This window comes from Poecile atricapillus, chromosome 15 (genome assembly GCF_030490865.1).
Source record: "Poecile atricapillus isolate bPoeAtr1 chromosome 15, bPoeAtr1.hap1, whole genome shotgun sequence".
Classification (NCBI taxonomy): Eukaryota; Metazoa; Chordata; class Aves; order Passeriformes; family Paridae; genus Poecile; species Poecile atricapillus.
In genome coordinates, this window is record NC_081263.1 from 4,886,005 (window position 1) to 4,906,165 (window position 20,161).

Genomic DNA, 20,161 nt, shown 5'->3' on the forward strand with positions numbered 1-20,161 from the left:
GCGTACGCAGTTGGCGCAGCGGGCGGCGCGGCCGAGGCGGCGGGAGCCCGGCGGCCGGGACCGCACCATGTGCGGGCGGCGGGGAGGCGGCGGCGGCGCCGCTCCCGTTCCCTCCGCGCACCGCGGCCGCCGCCCCCGCCCCGCCGCCGCGGGGGCTCGGGGGGGCGCGGCGGGGGCGGTGCCCGGCGGCGCGGGGCGCGGCGCCCGCGGGTGTTCGCGGGGCGCAGATCGTACCATCTGCGGCCGCCCCCCTCCCCGTGCACTGCGGAGAATCCTCGCACGGCAATAGCAGCCAGATAATAACAATATTATTAGAGCCTGGAACCGATATATTATAGACACATAAAAAACCCCCACCATGTCGGTTGCCTTTGCTTCTGCTCGCCCAAGAGGCAAAGGAGAGGTCACCCAGCAAACTATCCAGAAGGTAAAAGAGCATGCTTTTATACAGACAATTTTAGACATTTATTCTGTCCATGCTCCTGCAGCTGGAGGCTGATTTCTAGGGCGATCAGGAAAACTCGTGAATTTGCGAGGGCTGCAGAGATGGACAGCTGGAGAGAGAGAGGTGGGGGAAGGAGGAGGAGGAGGAGGAGGTGGAACAAAGCAAAGGTGCTCAGATCGCTGCAAAGAGAGCGAGAGAAGGACGTAGGGAATAAAACCGGGATGGCACGTTAGCCCTGCTGCTCGCCAAGGGGATACGCTGCCAAGCATACATCGGGAAACGGCAATAACATTTGCAAATACGCGATTAATTTATGATGGTATGTCAGCTTCTGGCCCCCAAAGAATCCAACCTAAAAAAATGAATTGAAATAAAATACTGGATTTGCAAGGGTTTTCTTTTGTATCTGGATGCAGAATTTTAATCTCTCAGAAGACAGAGGGAGCACCAGCCCGCTGGTATTTTTCATAAACTATTATTAATATGATTATTGTGATGTGTTTATTGATGTTTAATTACAAAGGTTTTGAAAGATTTTCTCTGGAGAGGAGATGCCCACATGGGTCTCATTTGGGGCCGGATCAGAGGGTGCCGAGTTGGGAAGTTATTGTTTCCTATTTGCCAGGGTTGGCAGCAGGGGCTGCACACAGCAGCAGACCCTTCCTCCTGCAGAAGGTGACGGTCAGGAGTGACGAGGCTGGAGATGTCCATAGAGGACATGCGTGTTTGTCCTGTCCCTGCTGTTTGCCATTTGTACTTTTGCTGTGATTTTGGCCGTTCCCCAGGGCTCGGGTGATGTTCCCGTGCTGTGGTGGCAGCCAGGTGTGAGCTCCCTTCGCTCGGAGCCACCAGCGCAGAAATGCCACTGCCAACACTGCAATTAACCCATCACCAGGGGTTCTGCAGCCAAGCCGTGATCTGGTGCCAATTTATGATTCCTAGGGGGGAAAAATCCCCTCGGAGGCAGCGTGTGACAGCAGAGATGAAAGCAGAACAAACTGCCACGAGAGGCTAGAGAGATGACTTGCATCTCGGGAGAATGTTTGGAAACATCCCATTTTGTGCAGCTCTTGCAGCACGTGGTGTTGTGAACCAATTCATTTTGAATACTGAAAGATTTCGGACTCGGTGAATAAGTTTCCCTCTAACCTCCAAATCAGTTGGAATTACTTCATAATCCAGATAGTTTGTAATTAAACCTGTACCCACAGACAAAGGGCAGATAAAGTATCTTCTTCTACCCTTTTTGCATATTTATAAACTTCATGGAAGCTTCAAAATGTCCTTTCTTTAAAAATAATGAGTGAAACAATCTCCAGTCTCAGGTGCATTTGCTGGCAGGTTACTTTGGGACTGTCCATCAGTGCTGGGCTCTTGGCAGTGATTTTCTCTTTGACAAACAGCAATGCTGAGGAAGAGACTTGCAGGCACAGGAACTGGATGGGATTTATAGTCAAAGATGGAAATGGAGCAGAGAGAGCAGGATAAAAAAGCCCTCCAAAATCCTCATTAAAGTGAGCTTTTGAGAACATACACAAATTTCAATGAAAAAGATTATTCTTATTTGCATTCGTATTATATAAGCAGCTTATTTTTCTTTAACTCAATTTTAATATCTTTCAAAGCTGTTCTTTTCCCAGTATCAAACATTCTTAAAATAGATTTCACATGGAGAAAGTTAGAGCTTTTGGCAATAGAGCAGTGGTGGTGCTCCTCTAAAATAGTTCATCAAATTGCAGTTCCAGGGCAGTAAAATTCGGTCCTGAACCAGAAATGGTTCTTTTCTCAAGAGCTCTCCTCTCCTGATGACACAGTGGTTCAAGGGCCCAGTCCTGCAAGCACTTGATAGCAGTGGTGTCTACAAGCTCTAATATGCCAGAGGCAAATCTAAATTTCTACATGCTGGTATTTTTTTTATTAATTCACCTGGAGAAAGTGTGCTGCATTCACAAGAAATCTGGGGGAAAGAGACAAACTAATCTATCTGAAATTCCAAAACAAAGCAAAGTGTATTTTAAGCTTTTAATCATATTATGAGTTCATTAAATAGAAGTAAGGACATATTGGGATGTAATTCTCTTAGACATGGTTTCACTATATGCAGTGATGCAAATTTTATACTTCATCAGGTTCAGCTGTCAGCATGCTCTTAGTCCTGGGCAGGAAAATGAGTAGGTTTAATTGTTTGAAAGTTTGTTTCTTACTCAAAAGTTGGCCTGTTAGTAATACCTGATGTTTTGGAAAGGGTTGGGTGATATTTTGGGATGAGGCAGAGATAACCTCATAGTGAAAGTGTTTTCCTTCTTCAGCATCAGACTTTATCTGCCATTTAAGGAACAAGGTAATTCCATTAATTCTTCTGTAAGGGTATTTCAAGTAACTGCTTTAAAGATAACTGTTTAGAAGTGATTCAGCCTTGTGGCTTAATAAAGTCATTTATTGTGTAGGTCATTTAAAATACCCAGGGCAACAAAACTGCACAAAACATCATCCAGTGCCAAGGAGGGTGGAGGATCACAAAAATACAGGATTTTTATACAATTCTCATAGTAACATGTTTTGGTCCTATTTCTTTTATGCAGATGCTGGATGAAAATCACCACCTAATACAATGTATTATGGATTATCAGAGCAAGGGAAAAACTGCAGAATGTACTCAGTGAGTATTACGAATTCGGGAGTTTGTTAGAAATGCTTCCTCAAGTCTGACTCTTCCCTTTGCTCAGCGGCACAGCTGTTGGTTTGCTCTTGGAAAGACTCCTGCTCCTTTTTAGGAGCTTTTCCAGTTCATGGAGAACTGTGAAGAAGCATAAATGGTTCTGGTGGTGCTTATTTGAGTAAACACTCCAGTTAGAGCACTCTTGAAAAAAATCATGTTCTTCTCAGCTTGCTGGCAGGGAAAACAGGTTTTGGGCTTTGGAGTTCTGGAATTTCACTCCTATCAGGGCCCTTGCTAGACAGAGAAAGGAAAAGTTGGAGCAGCTGACTGGGTGTCAGTCCTCAAAGACTGAGGTCCCAGCTCCACAGTTCAAAGTGCTTTCAAAGGAGGGTGTATTTTACCTCTTCCTCCCCCCAAAAGTTCATCCTTTTGTAAAAGAGGTGTTGAGCACACTGATCCTTGATGGGAAACACGACAGCACAGACTTGGCTCATTGCCACTGCTGTTTATTAGGACAGACTAAAAATGGGTTAAGGTAATTTAACTAACCATCTGTAAATAGGAAAAAACAAAAGAAAAAAAGATAAAGACTTGGAATTTTGTGTATTGTTAACCCTTTCCAAAATAAGCTTTACTCCTTGTTCTGTAGATACCAACAAATCTTGCACAGAAACTTGGTTTATTTGGCAACAATAGCAGACTCTAACCAGAATATGCAGTCCTTGCTTCCTGCTGTAAGTACCAGTACAATTACTGTAACTAATGATTAGTTATTAGCATAACTAATACCATAGTTATTTCCCTCAGATACATTAGCTATTCCAGAGGGAAATGTTCTTTGATTCTGTCACTGATCTCTATAAATGAACCATTTTTTAGTATTTTTCCAGCTAAAAGTTTTGAAGTGTCCAAGTAGGCCACCAAACAAATAAAAAGTTACTTCTACTGTGTTTAAATTATGTTCTTTGGAACATTTTTGTAAATATCTGTCTCATAGCACAAGGTTTATGATGCAGTAGTACAGATCTGAACAGCTCCATTTGTTCCAGATTCAATATTCTTACCTGTTCTTACGGTATTCTTTACTTGGGGGAAAAAAAATGCTGTCGTTTTACGTCAAAAATCTAATTCAACACTCACTCAGGCATTGGTATGTCTTTACACATGTTGTTATTCGTGCTCAGTGGATTGATTTGGGAAGTGCCACACATAACACAAACTGCAGCATAGCTTGGCAAAGGTCAATCTGTCACCACACTCCTGTGTTGTCTTTGCTAATGCATTTCCCACAGTGGTTGTGTTTGGAAATCCATGTGAGTGCAGAGGAACAAGCACAGAAGCCACACTCTGTGACAAACACAATTTCAAGCCCTTCACTGTGCTGCTGCCTGTCATCTGCTCTGTCATGCTCAATGTCATTCACACAGAGGAGTCAAACCAAGAAAGGTTTACCCAAAAAGCAAACACGTATTTAGCCCAGGCAGTTTTTAGTCACAGTCAGGCTAATCTGGGGGGGCTGCTATTTTTCTAATTAAAAACCTAACCAAAGAATTTGCTTTTCCTCCTTGTTGTTTCGCAGCCACCAACGCAAAATATAAACTTGGGCCCAGGAGGGATGAGTCAGAGCGCATCCAACCAATCCCTCCACTCCCAGAGCAATCTCAGCGATGCCATCGGGACCGGCCTTCCTCCCTCCTCCCTCATGCAGAGTCAGATTAGCAATGGTGAGCTTTGGTCCCCTTTGTGCTGCTTTGCTGTTGCCTGGCAACAAAATCATTAATGCAGAATATACTTAGAGAGCTGGAAAAGACCTCTCCTAACTCACCTTTCAGGCATATGGGGATTTCAGGCACATGCTGAAATCACCACAAAATGGCTACAGGCAGGAATGATGTTGGCTTCTGCAGAGTGCTTTGTGTTTCTGCAGGGGAAATTAAAGACTTTTTTTTTTAAAAAGAATGCATGATGAAAATCACTGAGTAAAGAAGCATCCAAGTTTTTAGTAAGAAAAATTACATGTTGCAGTATTTTTCTCCTGGAAGTGGTGGGGTTGGCTGGGGTAAAATGGAATTGCTTGCATGACTAACCACACAACCAAGGCTTCAGATTGCAAAGACCTTCCAAGATACATTTCTCCTTACAAATCAATTGGTGTTGCACCAGTCTTTGTCCTCTACAGAAGCCTGCAGAGATTGTACTACACAGTCAAAGAATTTGCACAGACATTTCATATTAATAAGATAATATAATCTGTCTGTTTGGTTTTGTTCATGCAACTAAACTAATTGAAAACAAATTTTTTAATACGTGCATTTCATATTATGAATAATCTGTTTATTTTGTAGATCATAGTTATTCAGTCAGTTGTTTCTGTGGGTGTCTCCCAGAGTGACAGAGAGCAAAACCAGTTTCTATAAATAAAAATATCTGATTGTAAAATCACAGACCTTGGCAAGGGGACTCAGGAGCAGATACAAGCCATGAAATTACTTCTGAGTTTTTAAAAATGCCTTTGTGGTCAAACCTATAGTACCTTTGAAAGAAATGGATAAGGGACCTGTTTTAAACAGCTACAACCTGCAAAGTGTTGGCCTTTGTTTTGAACGATTTAATACTGAGTATGAGTAATATATTAAGTCAGTCAAAACATCATTTTGTGTTATTAAGAATAGACATTTTCAGTGCTACTGTTGTTGGTTTTCTGATTTGCTCCCCAGCCTCCTCCAGATCTTTGTAATAATTTGCTGCTGATTGACAGAACCAGAGTGGAAGTCCTGAGAACTGGACTCATCCACATATTTTCCCTTACAATCACAAATTAGCCAACTTTTTTTTTTCTTAAAGGAGGCCAAGAATCTCTAATTTTTCCCATGCAAATAAGGCAAGGTTTGCCAACACTTGCTCCACCCCATCTCTCACTGAAAGCAGCCGCTATCTCCATTCACACACTGTGTGACCTTGTGTTGCACAAGGATCAGCTTCACAACTTAAACAAACCAGAGCAAAACACAGAGATCATTTTCTGTAGCTGCATTTTGACCCAGCTCCACTGATATCAGGAGAGCTCGCCCTCTTTATCTCTACTTGAAACTGCTGCTTGCACCTCTTCATCAGAGGAAAATATAATTTACAGCAAATGTTCTCATTTTGATGTCTATGAAAACCATTAAGGGTAATTAATGAGGTTTGTACTAAATGAGTTAGACGTTTTTTAGAGGCTGCAGATACACTTAATAACCCTGAATTAAAATATCATTATTTAAACATTACAACATAATTCTGCCTCTTCTAAGGATTCTGCATTCTACCTAAATTAATTGAGATTGACAACAATATGGCTGAATTTAGATAGACAACAATATGCACCATCACAGCTTGGATAGTAACAACATACAGTGAAAACAACTTTCTAAATCTCATTCATAAAACTATTTACAGCAATAAACAACAAATAAGAGCCCCACTTCCCCCAGTATTAGCTACCCAACTGCAAGAGAATTCTAAAAAATAAGCACACTGCCAGATAAGCAGGATGATACAAACCCAGGTTGTATCTGGAGCAGTCTGATGATTACATTCTGATGTTGGAAAGGGAGTAACAACTTGGATTGCTATGGTGATTTGAAAAATTTATCTTCCTCTGAGGTACTTTGAGTCAAACTTCACGTTATAGAGCTGGTTATAGAGAAAGCCAGTGGATGCAGCAATGTGCAAAGTGTCTCTCAGACACTACTGTGTGTTCCCATTGTCACTGCTTGTGTGAAAGGGGAAGAGGAATCAGCTACAGGACAAGAGGAAGGAAAGAATAAATTTCAAAAGGCTGGGATGTTTCCAGAGTCCATGTATTTTCTGAAGTATCTGAAATTACTGGCATTTTTTAATTCTGGAAGTGGTTGTAGGGCATTGCTGTTGGTTTTGTTATTCTCATCTGCAATCCTGTACAGCCTGGATTTGGCTGCCAGGAAGAGGAGGATCACTCTAACTGTGCAGCAGGCAGTTTTAATTTGTCTGTAGATAACAGGGAGTTTTAATAATGAGGATTTTGGGGTTTTTATTCTGCCTTATCATAAGGTATTTCAAAAAGGCCACGAGGCCTCATGCTCACTCTTCATTGCCAATAATAGCTCAGATTTTCTTGCTGCTCTCTCTGATTTCTGCAGGTCCTAACCACGTGTCTATGCAGCAGTCAGGCCAGAGCACCATGCCCACGACCTCTCTGAGTATGACTGTCAGCAGCCATGGGACTGGCCCTGGTTACAGCCACACAGTGCCTGCGTCTCAGAATGTGCCAATGCAAGGCCAGGGCTCAATAGGCAATTACGTCTCTCGAACAAACATCAACATGCAGTCTAATCCAGGTAAACACCCTCTTCCTCCTCCTGGGCCACCTTGACTTTCCACTGACCTCGCAGGGTTTACCACACATGACTTTGCTCTGTAAATATTTTCTGTAGACAGTGAGAAGTGTACTAGAGGAATAGATAGCTTTAAGACATATCTGAATTTCCAGGCACCAGTGTAAGTTAGAACAGCTTCACTCTTGCTTTAACTTAGGCTGACTCACCATGGTTAGGGCTGAACTGGGGTAAAGGGGTTAGGTAGAGGTGTAGCAGCACTGTCTGATAGCCCTGGCAGCAAATCCCACAGCCTTGGGAGGGATTGGAGCAGCACCTTTACCCAAGCACAAAGAACCTGCCAGGGTATAACACATTTACTGTTTACTACCCCATTTTTAATGTTTACATTACTACCCCATTTTGTTATTTTATTGGTATTTTACATTGTTTGCAGGGCATTAAGAGACTAGCAGACACCTCAATCTCTTATTTTAAAAAGAAGTTTGCTAGATCAATCACATTGAATGGGATATTTGATGCTTTAGAGGTCTTTATAGCAGCATGAAATTTAGGAATCAAATAAATCATAGAATATCAGTTTACTTAAATTCTGTAATGATCAGGTGTATGAGAAGATGGAAGCAGAAGAAAGAGTATATTAGCAAAGAAATGCAGCAATGAAATAGTCAGGAGGTAGACAGGAACAAACATAATTTATTGTTTCTTTCTTTAACCCTACTGCAATAAGGTTTGCATTCTTTTAAATAAGCTAATAATAATCAAGGCTGGGTGTATTTTTAAATATCTGCTGAAGCAAATGGCAAGAACTGACCATGTAATAAGATCCTTTCTGGATTCCAGTGCAGAAGAGTAAATAAATCCAGTAGGAAAACATCTCCCCCTGTGGAAAATTCACAGAATTATCAGGATGCATGTTAGCTGAAGGTTTTAACTTGCTTCCAAAGAGAGTAGCAGAGAACTTCCCCATCTTTGGAAAACAATCTTTTCCATGTCCATTGTAGTCTCCATGATGCACCAGCAAGCAGCAACGTCACATTACAACTCTGCACAAGGAGGGAGCCAGCACTACCAGGGACAATCCTCCATTGCCATGATGAGCCAGAGCAACCAAGGCAACAGCATGATGGGGCAGCGACCCATGGGCCCTTACAGAGCTTCACAGCAAGGTAAAACTGCTATCAGATTATTGATAGAACTCTCATTAGATGGATGATACTCAGTCTGTCCTGGGGGGTACATAAGTCACCAAAATTTCCAAGTCACATTTACAAATAGAGAATCCCAGCCAGGAGCACAGGAAATCCTGAATGGTGCAACTATCGTGACAATGAGATGAACCTGAATCTGTTTTCAAGATATTTAACTATTTCAGCTGTTTAGAACAATAATTCTGTCTAAAAGGAATCATAAATCTCTACAGAAAAGATGAGCAATTTGATATACAGCTCATTCAAGCCACTGGGAATCTATTAAATTATTTCCCATGGTGTTGGATCAGCCCTAACATGGCATAGTTAGCAAGGAGCACATTTCTGGAAAGAAGATACAATTTGCCAGCAATTAGAATCAAAAATTAGGCCAAGGAATGGAAAACACCAGACGACAACTAACATGCTCTAAGACCTCTCTGCGTACAGTTCTAAGAGGTAATAAAGCTGCTAGACTGATTCTAAAATAAACTGAATTTTATTAAAAAACAAATTAATGTATTAATGAAAATGTATTTAATTCTGACCATCTCTTGAGCATGGAATCCATTCCTGTGCTCAGATTAGTAGATGAAATTGGTGTTGCTGCAGAAGTGAGTGATTCTAGGATGTGTTACTGACTATTGTGTGATTTCAATTCCAACCGTTTTTTTCTGAGAATACAAATTTATTTCATTTTTCTAGTGAGCAAAACATCTTTATAACCACTCTCAATTGTTTGTTTATCCAGACATGAACCTTGTTTTCTTAAAAAAATAATACTGACTAAGAGAAACCCATCCCTTGGGAGTCCACAGGCTCAGTTTGCCTTGTCTTGTGCCTTGCAGGTTCCTCGCAGCAGTACATGGGTCAGGAAGAATATTACAGTGAGCAGTACAGTCATGGCCAAGGCTCCTCAGAACCTATGAATCAGCAATACTATCCAGATGGTAATTCCACTGAGCTGGGCTCACTGTGATACTGATAAAGTGCAGAGCACCACCACTGCCACATCCAAGGACAAACCTTCATGCTTCATTTCCAATTTAAATGCTGGAAAATGAGAATCCCAGGGGACGGGTGCACACCAGTGCACCCTGCTATATAAACTGCTCCAAAAAGTGCCCAAAGCCAAGTTTGGATTAGTAAACGCAAGAATTTTATCCATTGGTGTGACTTTCCTTGCCATGTGTTCAATGCTCTCCCTAAGGGGTCTATATTTGCTCTTAGCCTCATCTTGGTGCATAAGCAGCTTCATAATATATATTCAATATCTATTCAACATTATGTCTGTGGTTCCATTAAGAATGTGTCTGACAAATCTTTGTGGTTCCTTGCAGGACATGGTGATTATGCCTATCAGCAGTCATCCTATACTGAACAGAGCTACGACCGGTCGTTTGACGACTCTACACAACACTATTATGAAGGAGGTAGGAAAATGCAGTAAAATCTTAACAGTAAATTCAACATATTATTAAGATAGATGAACTCTAAATTAACTGGAAATATTGACTGGATTATGATGCAGCAAGGTGGCATTTAGGAGAAGCAATGCCATCTATAGAGCCTCTGTTAATTTTATTGTTTCAGGATACAGCAAATGGAATTTCCATCATAGGTATTTGAAAAAAAAATACCAGTAGCAACTAGATATGTGGTCTTTCTGGGATATATGAATAAACATAATTATCTAGAAGAAAATACAATGAGAGGGCTTCTTGAGAAAGCAGTTATTTACCCTGGCAGACTTATCTTTGTGACTTTTTCTTCTGAAGCCCTTCAGGTTAAAAAAAATCATTTGGGGAGCAGGTTTTTTGTTTGTTTATGGATGTATATAAATAAGTAACTCTTCTATTCAAAAGAAGTAAAATTCACTGGAGAAATAAACATCTTGGTTGGCAAAATCCAATAATGTTTTTCTAAGAAAAGTATTTGTGTATGAGTTCCAGACCAAGGCTCCTTCTGCCTTTGTTTTCTTTATGATCCACGTGTACAGTGAAATACCTGCCTCACCTATGGCCAAACCATTCCAATATTTCCCTCTCCAGGAAATTCTCAGTACAGCCAGCAGCAGGCAGGGTACCAACAGGGAGCTGCACAACAGCAAACATATTCCCAGCAGCAATACCCAAATCAACAGAGTTACCCAGGACAGCAGCAAGGATATGGTAAGAAAACTCTGAGTGGCTGATCAAGTGTTTGCAGTGTTTCACCCTGATACCTCTATTCCTAAGCTAAAATAGGCTGTAAACTATTTCCTTGATTAATTTTGGATTAACAATGTACCAAAATTACCCAAAGATCTAGAATAGGGATTCTGGGCAGTAACATACATTAGTGTAGCACTGTGTTCCATCCTGAATCCCTCTCTTTGGTAGAAGTTAGAAAATACACATTCTCTTCATGTTGACTTCGTGCTAAACATCATCAGGAGGTCACTGCCTGGGTTCCCAGGCCTCCTACACACCTAGTTCTTCTGAACTGACATGAAAAAGAACATCAGTACTCCAGAGAATCACTCCTCTGTTGCTTATGGTGGCACAGCCAGGTTAGATAGGAATTTAAATGGGAAGTTGTTACTAAAATAAAGGCCAGGTAGTTTGCATAGAGGTCATAACTGATCTGTGCCAATACAGATTTCAGAGAGGCTTCACTTAGAAGTATTATGACATTTTTTGAGTTAAGTTTAAAACCTGAAGCAACTACACTGCTGCAACTACATCATTATTAGTATTAACACCTCCAGTGTAAACCTAGAGGGGAGGTGTGGGCAGAATTTACCCACAGTTCTTACTCACAGAGCTTACTTTGTTAGCATCGTGTTCTAGATTGTGTTAACTCTAAGAATTCCCACAGCAAATCAAGCCTGTAATGGATTTTACTGTCCTCTCAGGTCCTGCACAAGGAGCCTCTTCACAGTATTCCAGCTACCAACAGGGACAGGGGCAGCAATATGGAAGTTACAGAGCTTCCCAGACAGGCCCATCCGCTCAGCAACAGAGGCCTTATGGCTATGAGCAGGTAAATTGTCTAAATCTCTGCTCTGAAAGAGCAGATCTGGCTGTTAGCTCTGTCTATAAATCTGTCTGATAATTTGGTGCAGGTATATGTGTGATATTTCAGTAGGTCTTGTAAAATTCACAGACCAAAAGAAATTGCTTAACTCGCAGTAAACCTCCAATATATTGTCCTTCAACATTTCTATTTCTTCTTTTTTTTTTTTTTTTAACAGGGACAATATGGAAATTACCAGCAATAAAAGAATACAGTGCTGTGTCAAATTCCTTTCAATAGTATCTCAATCTTTTGAACTGGATGTACAGGCAGTTTTGATTAATTGTAATATGTTGGTTACCCCTTAGCACAAAGCAGCGTCTGTATGTGAACAGTGTTCATTTCATGCTGGATATGAAGCAGTGCACTACTGGTAACAAGACAATGCTTTAATGGTTTGATATTTGGTGCTGTGTATAGTACTGTATGTTGATACAACGCAGAAGTTTTCCATTTACCCCCTCTTGTCCCATTCTTGATGTTTCTGAATAGCTTTAGGATCATTAGATCACAGTTGTGCCCCGTTCTGGAAAACAGCCAGGTTGTTCTGCAGTCTGGCTCAATGCAAAGTCCATCAGTCACATCTCAGTCCAGGGAAGTTCCCTGTGGTAAGTTGTCTTTTCTTAACTGGATGCATTGAAGATTACCTGCCAGCCTCCAAGCTTCATGGTTCTTCAGTTTATTTCTACAGAACAAGGGGATGGATACATTCCTTATAAAAAGACAGTTCTATGCTATATGACAAAAAAATAACTGCAACATCTGTAATACCTGCCCTACCCAAGTCCTATAATTCAGTAATCTGCATAAGTCCTCATTTCTGTTGTGAAAGCTGCAGAAAGAGGATCCAAACCTATGATCATAGAAATGTGAATAAATAGAGGCACCTTTTATATGTCCATGTAAACAAAGGTATTTCTGTCGTGGAAAGAAAACCAGAAGGGAGCTCTGAGACCTGCAGTGTCAGCCTGTTCGATGTCAATATTGCTTCATATCGTGCTTAGCTGAGAAAAACATCTGGCAGAAGTCCCATCTTGAATATCCTACTCCAAATTTTATAACATGCATATACATTTTTTGTGCCAAATTTTGCAAGCAGGTGGCTGGCATCCTTCTTTATTCTGATTCTTGCGCTGCCCGTGCTCAGATTCCCCAGCAAGCATTATAACCATGAATATTGTCAAAATTGTTGGTCTGTTGTTCTTACAGCTCATGATCACTTTTATTTTCCTATCGTAGCTTGACAGAAAAATAGTTCAGAGGTAAAAGAAAAAAATGCATCTTTATTGCATATGAGCAATTAAATTCAGCTTTAATAGTGAGACACTATTATGCATATAGAGAGGGGAGCTATTAATGGGGTCAACCAGTGAGAGAATAACTATAGAGGGAGAACTTAGAGAGAAAAACTAGTGGTATGTAAAAATCAGTATGAACAATGTAAGTCACTTCTATTCAGTTTTATATGTTCTTATAAAGTTTTTTGGGGGGGGGGGGGTGTTGAAAAAAAAAAGGCACTTTTAAAGTGCTTCTATAAGTGTTGAACAAAATACTGTGACCAAATTTCTCTGAAGCAAGAAGCTGGGGTGGCTGTACCCCACAAACATTTTTTGATATGAGATTAACTGCAAATTTACAATCTAAAGTAAATACACTCTGTAGGATTTTCTCCTTTTCTTTGACTGACTGATGTTATTTAAGGGATTTTGAGTACTTTATATTTTGAAAAATGGAGACCACAAGGGAAACACAACATCTCTCAATTCGTTCCTTTTTTTTCCTTTAGAAGAACATCTTTAACTGGACAACTAGAGAGTTTACTATCAAATGCTATCCAAGCACTGTCCTTTCTGTGTTAATAATTTCAACTACTGGTAAAATAGAAAATATTTTTTTTAGTCAGTTCTCATTTTTCTCATCTTTCCTGCTGGTGTTTTCATACAAATAAGTACTCTCAAATAGCAAGGAACAGAAAGGAAGTAAGATTGTTTTCTTTATAATAATTACTATTACAGGTAGCCAGAAGAATGCAATATTGCTCTTTGCCAGTTTGGGAATACGCCTTTTATGTGGTTTTTGAAAGTGCTGAAATGCTTTTGAGAGAATATGAACAACACTTAAACCGAAACAGCAACATTACATCAATCTGAAATGTCTTACATTAAGAACTTCGTGAATGTTGTGTATATAATGTATTTGAAAGAGCACTTTGGAAATAGTTTGTACATTTATTTCCTAATTTATACATGATTTTTGGTGTTAATATTTCTAATTGTTAATAACAAAACGTTTATTTAATGTGTCGTCCATTTTTATGTATTAATGTGAAAACAAAGTGATGCCAGCATTTTGACTTCTTCCATGAATTGTATCATTTTCTGTTTTGTAATACAGAATGCTTGAAAACTGTTTAGTTTAAATATTATCTGAAAATGGATTTGGTGGTACTTTTCTTGCGGTAGATGGAATTGGTAGCTCAGGTTACCCTTTCCTTGGGGTGCTGCTGAGTGAGAGCTGGATGTGCCCCGGCCCAGAGGAAATCCCCCGTGTGCGGGGCTTATATATATATATATAAGGCTGAGAGAATCGGGATTGCTCATCCTGGTATGGGGAGCTTCGGGGTGCCTTAATTGCAGCCTTTCAGTGCCTGAAAGGAGCTGTAAGAAAGACGGAAGGAGACTATTCAGAAAGGCCTGGTGTGACAAGACAAGGAGGAATGGCTTCAAACCGGCAGAGGGCAGGGTTAGATGGGGCATTAGGAGGATGCTCGGTACTGTGAGGGTCGGCAGGCCCTGGCACAGGTTGTCCAGAGAAGCTGTGGCTGCTCCACCCCTGGAAATGGTCAAGGCCAGGCTGGACGGGGCTTGGTGCAGCCTGGGAGGGTGGAAGGGCTGGAGTGGAAGGAGATGATCTTTAAGGTCCCTTCCAACCCAAGCTGTTTCGGATTCTGTGGCTCGCGGGCTGCCTCAGCCCTCACACGCTCCCGGCACACTCGGGCCCGAGCTGAGGCGGGGATGGGCGGGGCTGAGGCGGAGATGGGCGGGGCTGAGGCGGGGATGGGCTGGGCTAATGCGAGGATGAGCGGGGCTAATGCAGGGATGGGCGGGGCTAATGCGGGGACGGGCGGGGCTAATTCAAGCATGGGCGGGGCTAATGCGAGGATGGGCGGGGCCGGCGGGGCGCGGCTTCGCCTCAGCGGCTGCGCCCGGGAGGCCGAGGCGGGGCCGTGGCCATCCCCGTCCCCTCATGGCGGTGCTGTGTGGGGCCGTGCTGGGCCGCTCGCTGAGGATCGCTGAGGCTCTCGGCTGCCGGTCCTGGAAGCCGGTCGTGCTCCTGCTCAGCCCGCCGGCTTTCTCCACGACCTGCGCCCGGTGCGCCAAGGACAGGCGGCTGAGGCAAAAAAGAGCCATTTCGGAGCGGCAGCTGGTAAGCGCTGGGCTCCGTGCGAGTTCGGGGTGCCTCAGACACAGCTCCCGCCGCTGGTGCTTCTGGAGTGAGGAAATACTGGCTAAAATACAACTGACTTCCAGAATAGTGAGGAAATGAGTCTGCCCCGCGATATTCTAGGTGATCGTAGTAGCGGTCCCCTTCTCTTTGGCCTCTTTGGGCTGGAGGCATCCATAAGTCTCGAAAGCAAAAAGTCTTTTTAAAGCTAAAGCTCTAAAATGAAATTTTAGCTTTAAATCTAAAGTACTGTTTTGTTTATCACTGATTTTTTAGTCTTACGGTGTAGTCATTTGCCAAACAAGCATCACTTTATGTCAGGGAAGCTTCAGAGTCCTAGAATTTATTCTTCATCTTATTTTTTATATTTACACGTCTCTGGAAAATCTTATTTTCTAATGATCCATAAATCACTTCCCGTTGAAAGCTATAGTTTACTGTCTCGCCGTGTGGTGGTGCCAGATACTTTCTAAAAGAGGCTTTTTAGTAGGAGTATAAGTTTGATTATGAAAAGTTCAGTTGAGAGGGTTTGTTTTTTTCAGTTGCTTATCTTTGGTATCATAGCACTAATAAGACCTTTTCTCCCTCGCGTACTATTTATGCTGTTTATCTAAAGTGACCCTTAAAGCCCATTCTCATTATGAAGTCCCTTAGTAACTGGCAGAATTTGAAAGTTACTGTGATCACAGTCATGCTTTCTCTTTTCATCCCTCTGTGTAAACAATTCCACCTGTCAATGAATGTACTTCTCTAATATTTTCCATTGGGAATTTCAGCCCCTTTTTTGGACATAGATAAAGTTAGGTATTTGCTTTTAAAAACGGTCTTAAAAACACTTGAAAGATGAGATCTGTTTTTCTTTATTATTACACTCAGTACACTGCATGTAGTTGGTCTGTGAATGGCAGCAGAATTCTGATTCAGAGTTCTGATTTATTTCTTTTTACTGTTGAATGGAACTCATCATGGCTAAAAACATCAGGTCTGTCTATTAACTGAAACTTCTTGGAAGATGAGTCTGATAAATTGTACCTAAAGGGAACAACCCCCACCCTTGTTGCAGACACGTTATTTCGTGGATCAGCGGAAAGTGCGCGTGGTTGGAGGACAAGGAGGAGGAGGGGGCCATTCCTTCTACAGTGAGCCCAGAAAAGTATTTGGAGGTCCTGATGGTGGAAATGGAGGTGATGGGGGTCATGTAATTTTTAAAGGTAAGCCTCACTTAATCTGTTCTGTTTTGTGTTGTTGTCTTACTGCTTAATGCCCCACCCCAGAAAAAACAGCCCTATATGGATGGTAAGAAATGGTAAATGGCAAAAAGATGTAGGTGGTTATTTCTGTATAAGATATATTTGCTTTTGAAGTTTTGTCCTGAGCTGTGGTAAGGAGGACGTAAATGACACTGACAGCCTTGGAAAGAATTTTGAAAAGCGAGGTATTTTGCAGATACTTCAGTGCTGGTGCCTGACTGTGTTTTGTTGCGGCTGGGACCTGATTAAATTTTCCTCTTAAGATGAATAAAGCTGCTTCCACCACCAACCTGCTGTAAAATCTAATCTAGCAAATTAATTTTGGTTTTGAATGACTACATTAATAAGCCTAAGCAGCTGAGTACAGACAGTTAAACTTCATTGTGACTTAGATTAATGTTGATCTTCCCTGATACGTTATTGTTGAGACAGTAAATAGGATGTGCACTCATGCAATATTCAGGAAGGGAAAGAACAGTCAAGAGATGGCTTTTCTGTGCCTGTTTTACTAAAGCAATGTGTTCAAACTGTGTGTCTTTTGCTTTACAGCTGACCAGCAAATGAAATCACTTTCTTCAGTGTTCCCCTTCTATCAGGGTTTTAACGGAGAGAGAGGAGGAAGCAAAAACTGTTATGGAGCTAATGGTGCACACATGTATGTTAAAGTAAGTCAGTGGGTGTTGCCTGCTGTGTGGTAGCTTGGTACATGCCTGATTTTCAAGATGGAGAACCTTATTGTGAGCAAATCTCATGTGTAATGAAGGGTAAATGTCTGACAGTGCTGTTTGAGTTCAAAAAGTGAGTTTCATGAAATACAATTCTCTTTTTGGGTTCCTTACCTTGAGAATATGCAGGAATTATTTTTAGCAAATCTGAAATTGGCTGGTGGAGGATCTGCTGCAGGCTTTGAGCTTCAGTGTAATGCTTGTATCTCTTCACTTGGAGGTCCCTGTAGGTACTTTGGTGAAGGAGGATGGCAAAGTCGTGGCTGACCTCGTTCAGCATGGAGAAGAGTACATTGCAGCTTATGGAGGAGCTGGAGGCAAAGGGAATCGCTTCTTTCTCTCCAATGAAAACCGTGCTCCGACATTATTTACTCCAGGAGAGCCAGGTCAGGAGAGGGTCCTTCATCTGGAGCTCAAGACAGCAGCTCATGCAGGATTGGTGAGTTTCTGTGGGTGCAGCTTCCATTTGGTGGTAGGATGACACTTGACTGACTGAAGAAATAATGTGTGATAATGTTGTCTTAGCCCCTGGCTTGCTTGTTTGGAGATGCAGCTTGCTGCTTTATTGCTGTTACTTGGTAGAGGGGTGTCCAAAGTCATTCACAGAGCTGTCACTCTCGTGCTGCTTGGTGGTGTCCTACTTCTGCTAAAATCCATGCTATACATAGAGAAACAAGATCCATCAGTGATTGCTGATGATGTACAGCAGCTTTGTCTGCTGGTTCTGCAGATGAACAGTACAGTATAGAGAATTCTTTTAGGAATTCTTTTAAATTGGTTTGTTTTCTTGTTTTGTTTTTTTTTTCCCTAAATTATAAAGTTAAAATCATCTGTTATAAAATAATCTGTTTCATCCTTGCATTTTTCTGTTTACAGATACTACATTTGACCTTGTTAGAGCCAGGTTTATCATCCTCTGATGTGAAAAATGCTGAGTCAACTTTGAGCTTAAGCTATTTTTGGTTTTGGGCATGGCAATATTCTAACACCAGCTGGCAAAGCTGTGAAAGTTATGCTTTGATGCAAAATGTTCTTGCAGAGTTGCAGAATAACTGTCTGGTCTAGCAGAATTTTGCAGATTTGTTGGAAGATTGAGAAATTTGAGTGCTTGTATTCCAGGTGGGCTTTCCCAATGCTGGCAAATCCTCACTTTTGAGAGCCATCTCCCGGGCAAAGCCAGCTGTGGCTGCCTATCCATTCACAACCCTTAACCCTCATGTTGGCATTGTCCACTATCAAGACTATGAACAAGTGGCAGGTAAGAATTTGAAGTTTGTTGTACCTTGATAGCAATTTGTGTCACCTTTTTAAATGCTTTAAAATGCTGCAGAGATAGGTTCAGTTCTGTAGACTTTCTGCTAGTTCTCAAGAACTTCAACCAAAACTCTGCTGAAAGCCCATTTCACCTTCACTTGTGGGTACCCTTAGTGCCAAACTGTCAGTCTGTATTCTGTCTGCACTGGGGTCATCTAAATTTAGGTGTTTTAAAAGATAACAGCAGCAAACTTAGCGTGAGTTGTGCTTCAGTATTGAGGCACTGAGACATAATTCTAAAAGTACTGACACTGACCAGTAAAAGACTGGGGAATTTTTTTGGGGGGTTTTTACTGGATCTGCTGGATTCCCTGTGAAATTTCTCTTACAGTTGCTGACATTCCTGGCCTGATCAAAGGTGCTCATCAGAACCGTGGGCTGGGGATGGCCTTCCTAAAGCACATTGAGCGCTGCCGCTTCCTCTTGTACGTGGTGGATCTCTCCGTGCCTCAGCCGTGGATCCAGCTGCAAGACTTGAAAGATGAACTGGAAGCATATGAAAAAGGCTTGTCTGAGAGGCCTTGTGTTGTGGTTGGGAATAAGATTGACCTTGCTCAGTCCAGGATCAATCTGCCACTCCTTAGGGAGCAGGTAGCTGACAGGGTCATAGCGTTGTCTGCGCTGACAGGAGACAACTTGGAGGAGCTGCTGTTGCATCTGAGAGAGCTGTATGACACTTATGTGAGGACAGAACAGGCACAAGGACAAAGCCCAGTCAAGTGGTAGAAGCCACAACTGCTGTGAACTGTGCTGGAAAGGAGAACAAAGTTAAAATAGCAGCTTGATTTGACTGCATCTCTGTGATCTGGGCTTCTTGTGGTTGTTTTCTTTGTTAAAATGGAAGGTCACATCATGGAGATTGATTCTGGACTGCTGCTTTGGAAAGATTGTTTTATTTATTTGTTCGCCTTTGAGGTGTCTCTGAAGTTTTACAACAAAGCTTGAAAATTGTAATCATGGTGGGTGTTGAACTGGAAACCTGGCTCTTGCTTGGCATACTGTGGAATGAAGAGAATGCTGTCTAGTAGAAATGACTGAAGTTCTGAATCTGCAGGAGATGTTGGCTTATTTTATGAAGTGTAGTGAAGTGACTTTCTCAAATTTCACTAATCAAAAGTTCTGAAATAAAATCAGCTGCTCCAGTGTTTATCTGTTTTTATATGATGACAAATTTCAGTTGTGTCTTAAAACTTTTCTCCTGTTGTGCTTTGGTGTGGTTTTTTTTCCTCAGAGGAGGCACAGAGAGGAGGAGCATGAAAGACCTGCAATTAATGACTGAAATGACATCCTCATTAATATAAATAATTTACTATATTTAAATGCTGACAGGAGCTAAATAGCTGAATAAACTGGCCAGGAACCAGCTGTTTGAGACTCACATCTGAGTTCTCACATTTAGGAATTTCAGGCAGTGTTCTGAGAAATCCTAGGCTTAGATACATCAAATAAAAGAAACAGTTTTTTTATGTGTGTGTGTTCCCCTTTTTTTTTAACTATGTCATTTTACGGACTGTGTTCTTAAACTTCAGGAATTTTAATTTAGAACTGTGGTCTTTTCCCCCTCCTCATACTGAAAAAAGAGCTGCTTCTGTATACTCTGGTTATATTTTATGTAAAAGATTATTATCTTCATAATGGAAAGTCAAAATTCATCAAAGCATTTTATTAAATTTTTTGATAAGACACCTGAACAGGCTTGTGGGGTGCTGAGACACAAACACT

The 20,161-nt window shown here is 41.6% G+C and overlaps 2 protein-coding genes across 2 annotated transcripts; both read left to right on the forward strand.

Annotated features, from left to right (window-relative positions):
* The first annotated feature begins 178 nt into the window (after window positions 1–178).
* On the forward strand, window positions 179–13,150 carry SS18L1 (SS18L1 subunit of BAF chromatin remodeling complex). Its single transcript, XM_058850519.1, has 11 exons — window positions 179–427; window positions 3,028–3,104; window positions 3,754–3,838; window positions 4,684–4,828; window positions 7,265–7,462; window positions 8,464–8,628; window positions 9,498–9,599; window positions 9,990–10,082; window positions 10,701–10,820; window positions 11,546–11,673; window positions 11,885–13,150. The coding sequence occupies exons 1-11, from the start codon at window positions 359–361 to the stop codon at window positions 11,909–11,911; spliced, it is 1,209 nt and encodes a 402-aa protein (XP_058706502.1). The 5' UTR covers window positions 179–358; the 3' UTR covers window positions 11,912–13,150.
* A 1,754-nt stretch (window positions 13,151–14,904) lies between these two features.
* Window positions 14,905–19,903, forward strand: MTG2 (mitochondrial ribosome associated GTPase 2). Its single transcript, XM_058850898.1, has 6 exons — window positions 14,905–15,132; window positions 16,214–16,361; window positions 16,950–17,065; window positions 17,346–17,564; window positions 18,245–18,383; window positions 18,771–19,903. Exons 1-6 carry the CDS (start codon window positions 14,953–14,955, stop codon window positions 19,163–19,165), a joined length of 1,197 nt encoding a protein of 398 aa, XP_058706881.1. The 5' UTR covers window positions 14,905–14,952; the 3' UTR covers window positions 19,166–19,903.
* The last annotated feature ends 258 nt before the right edge of the window (window positions 19,904–20,161 follow it).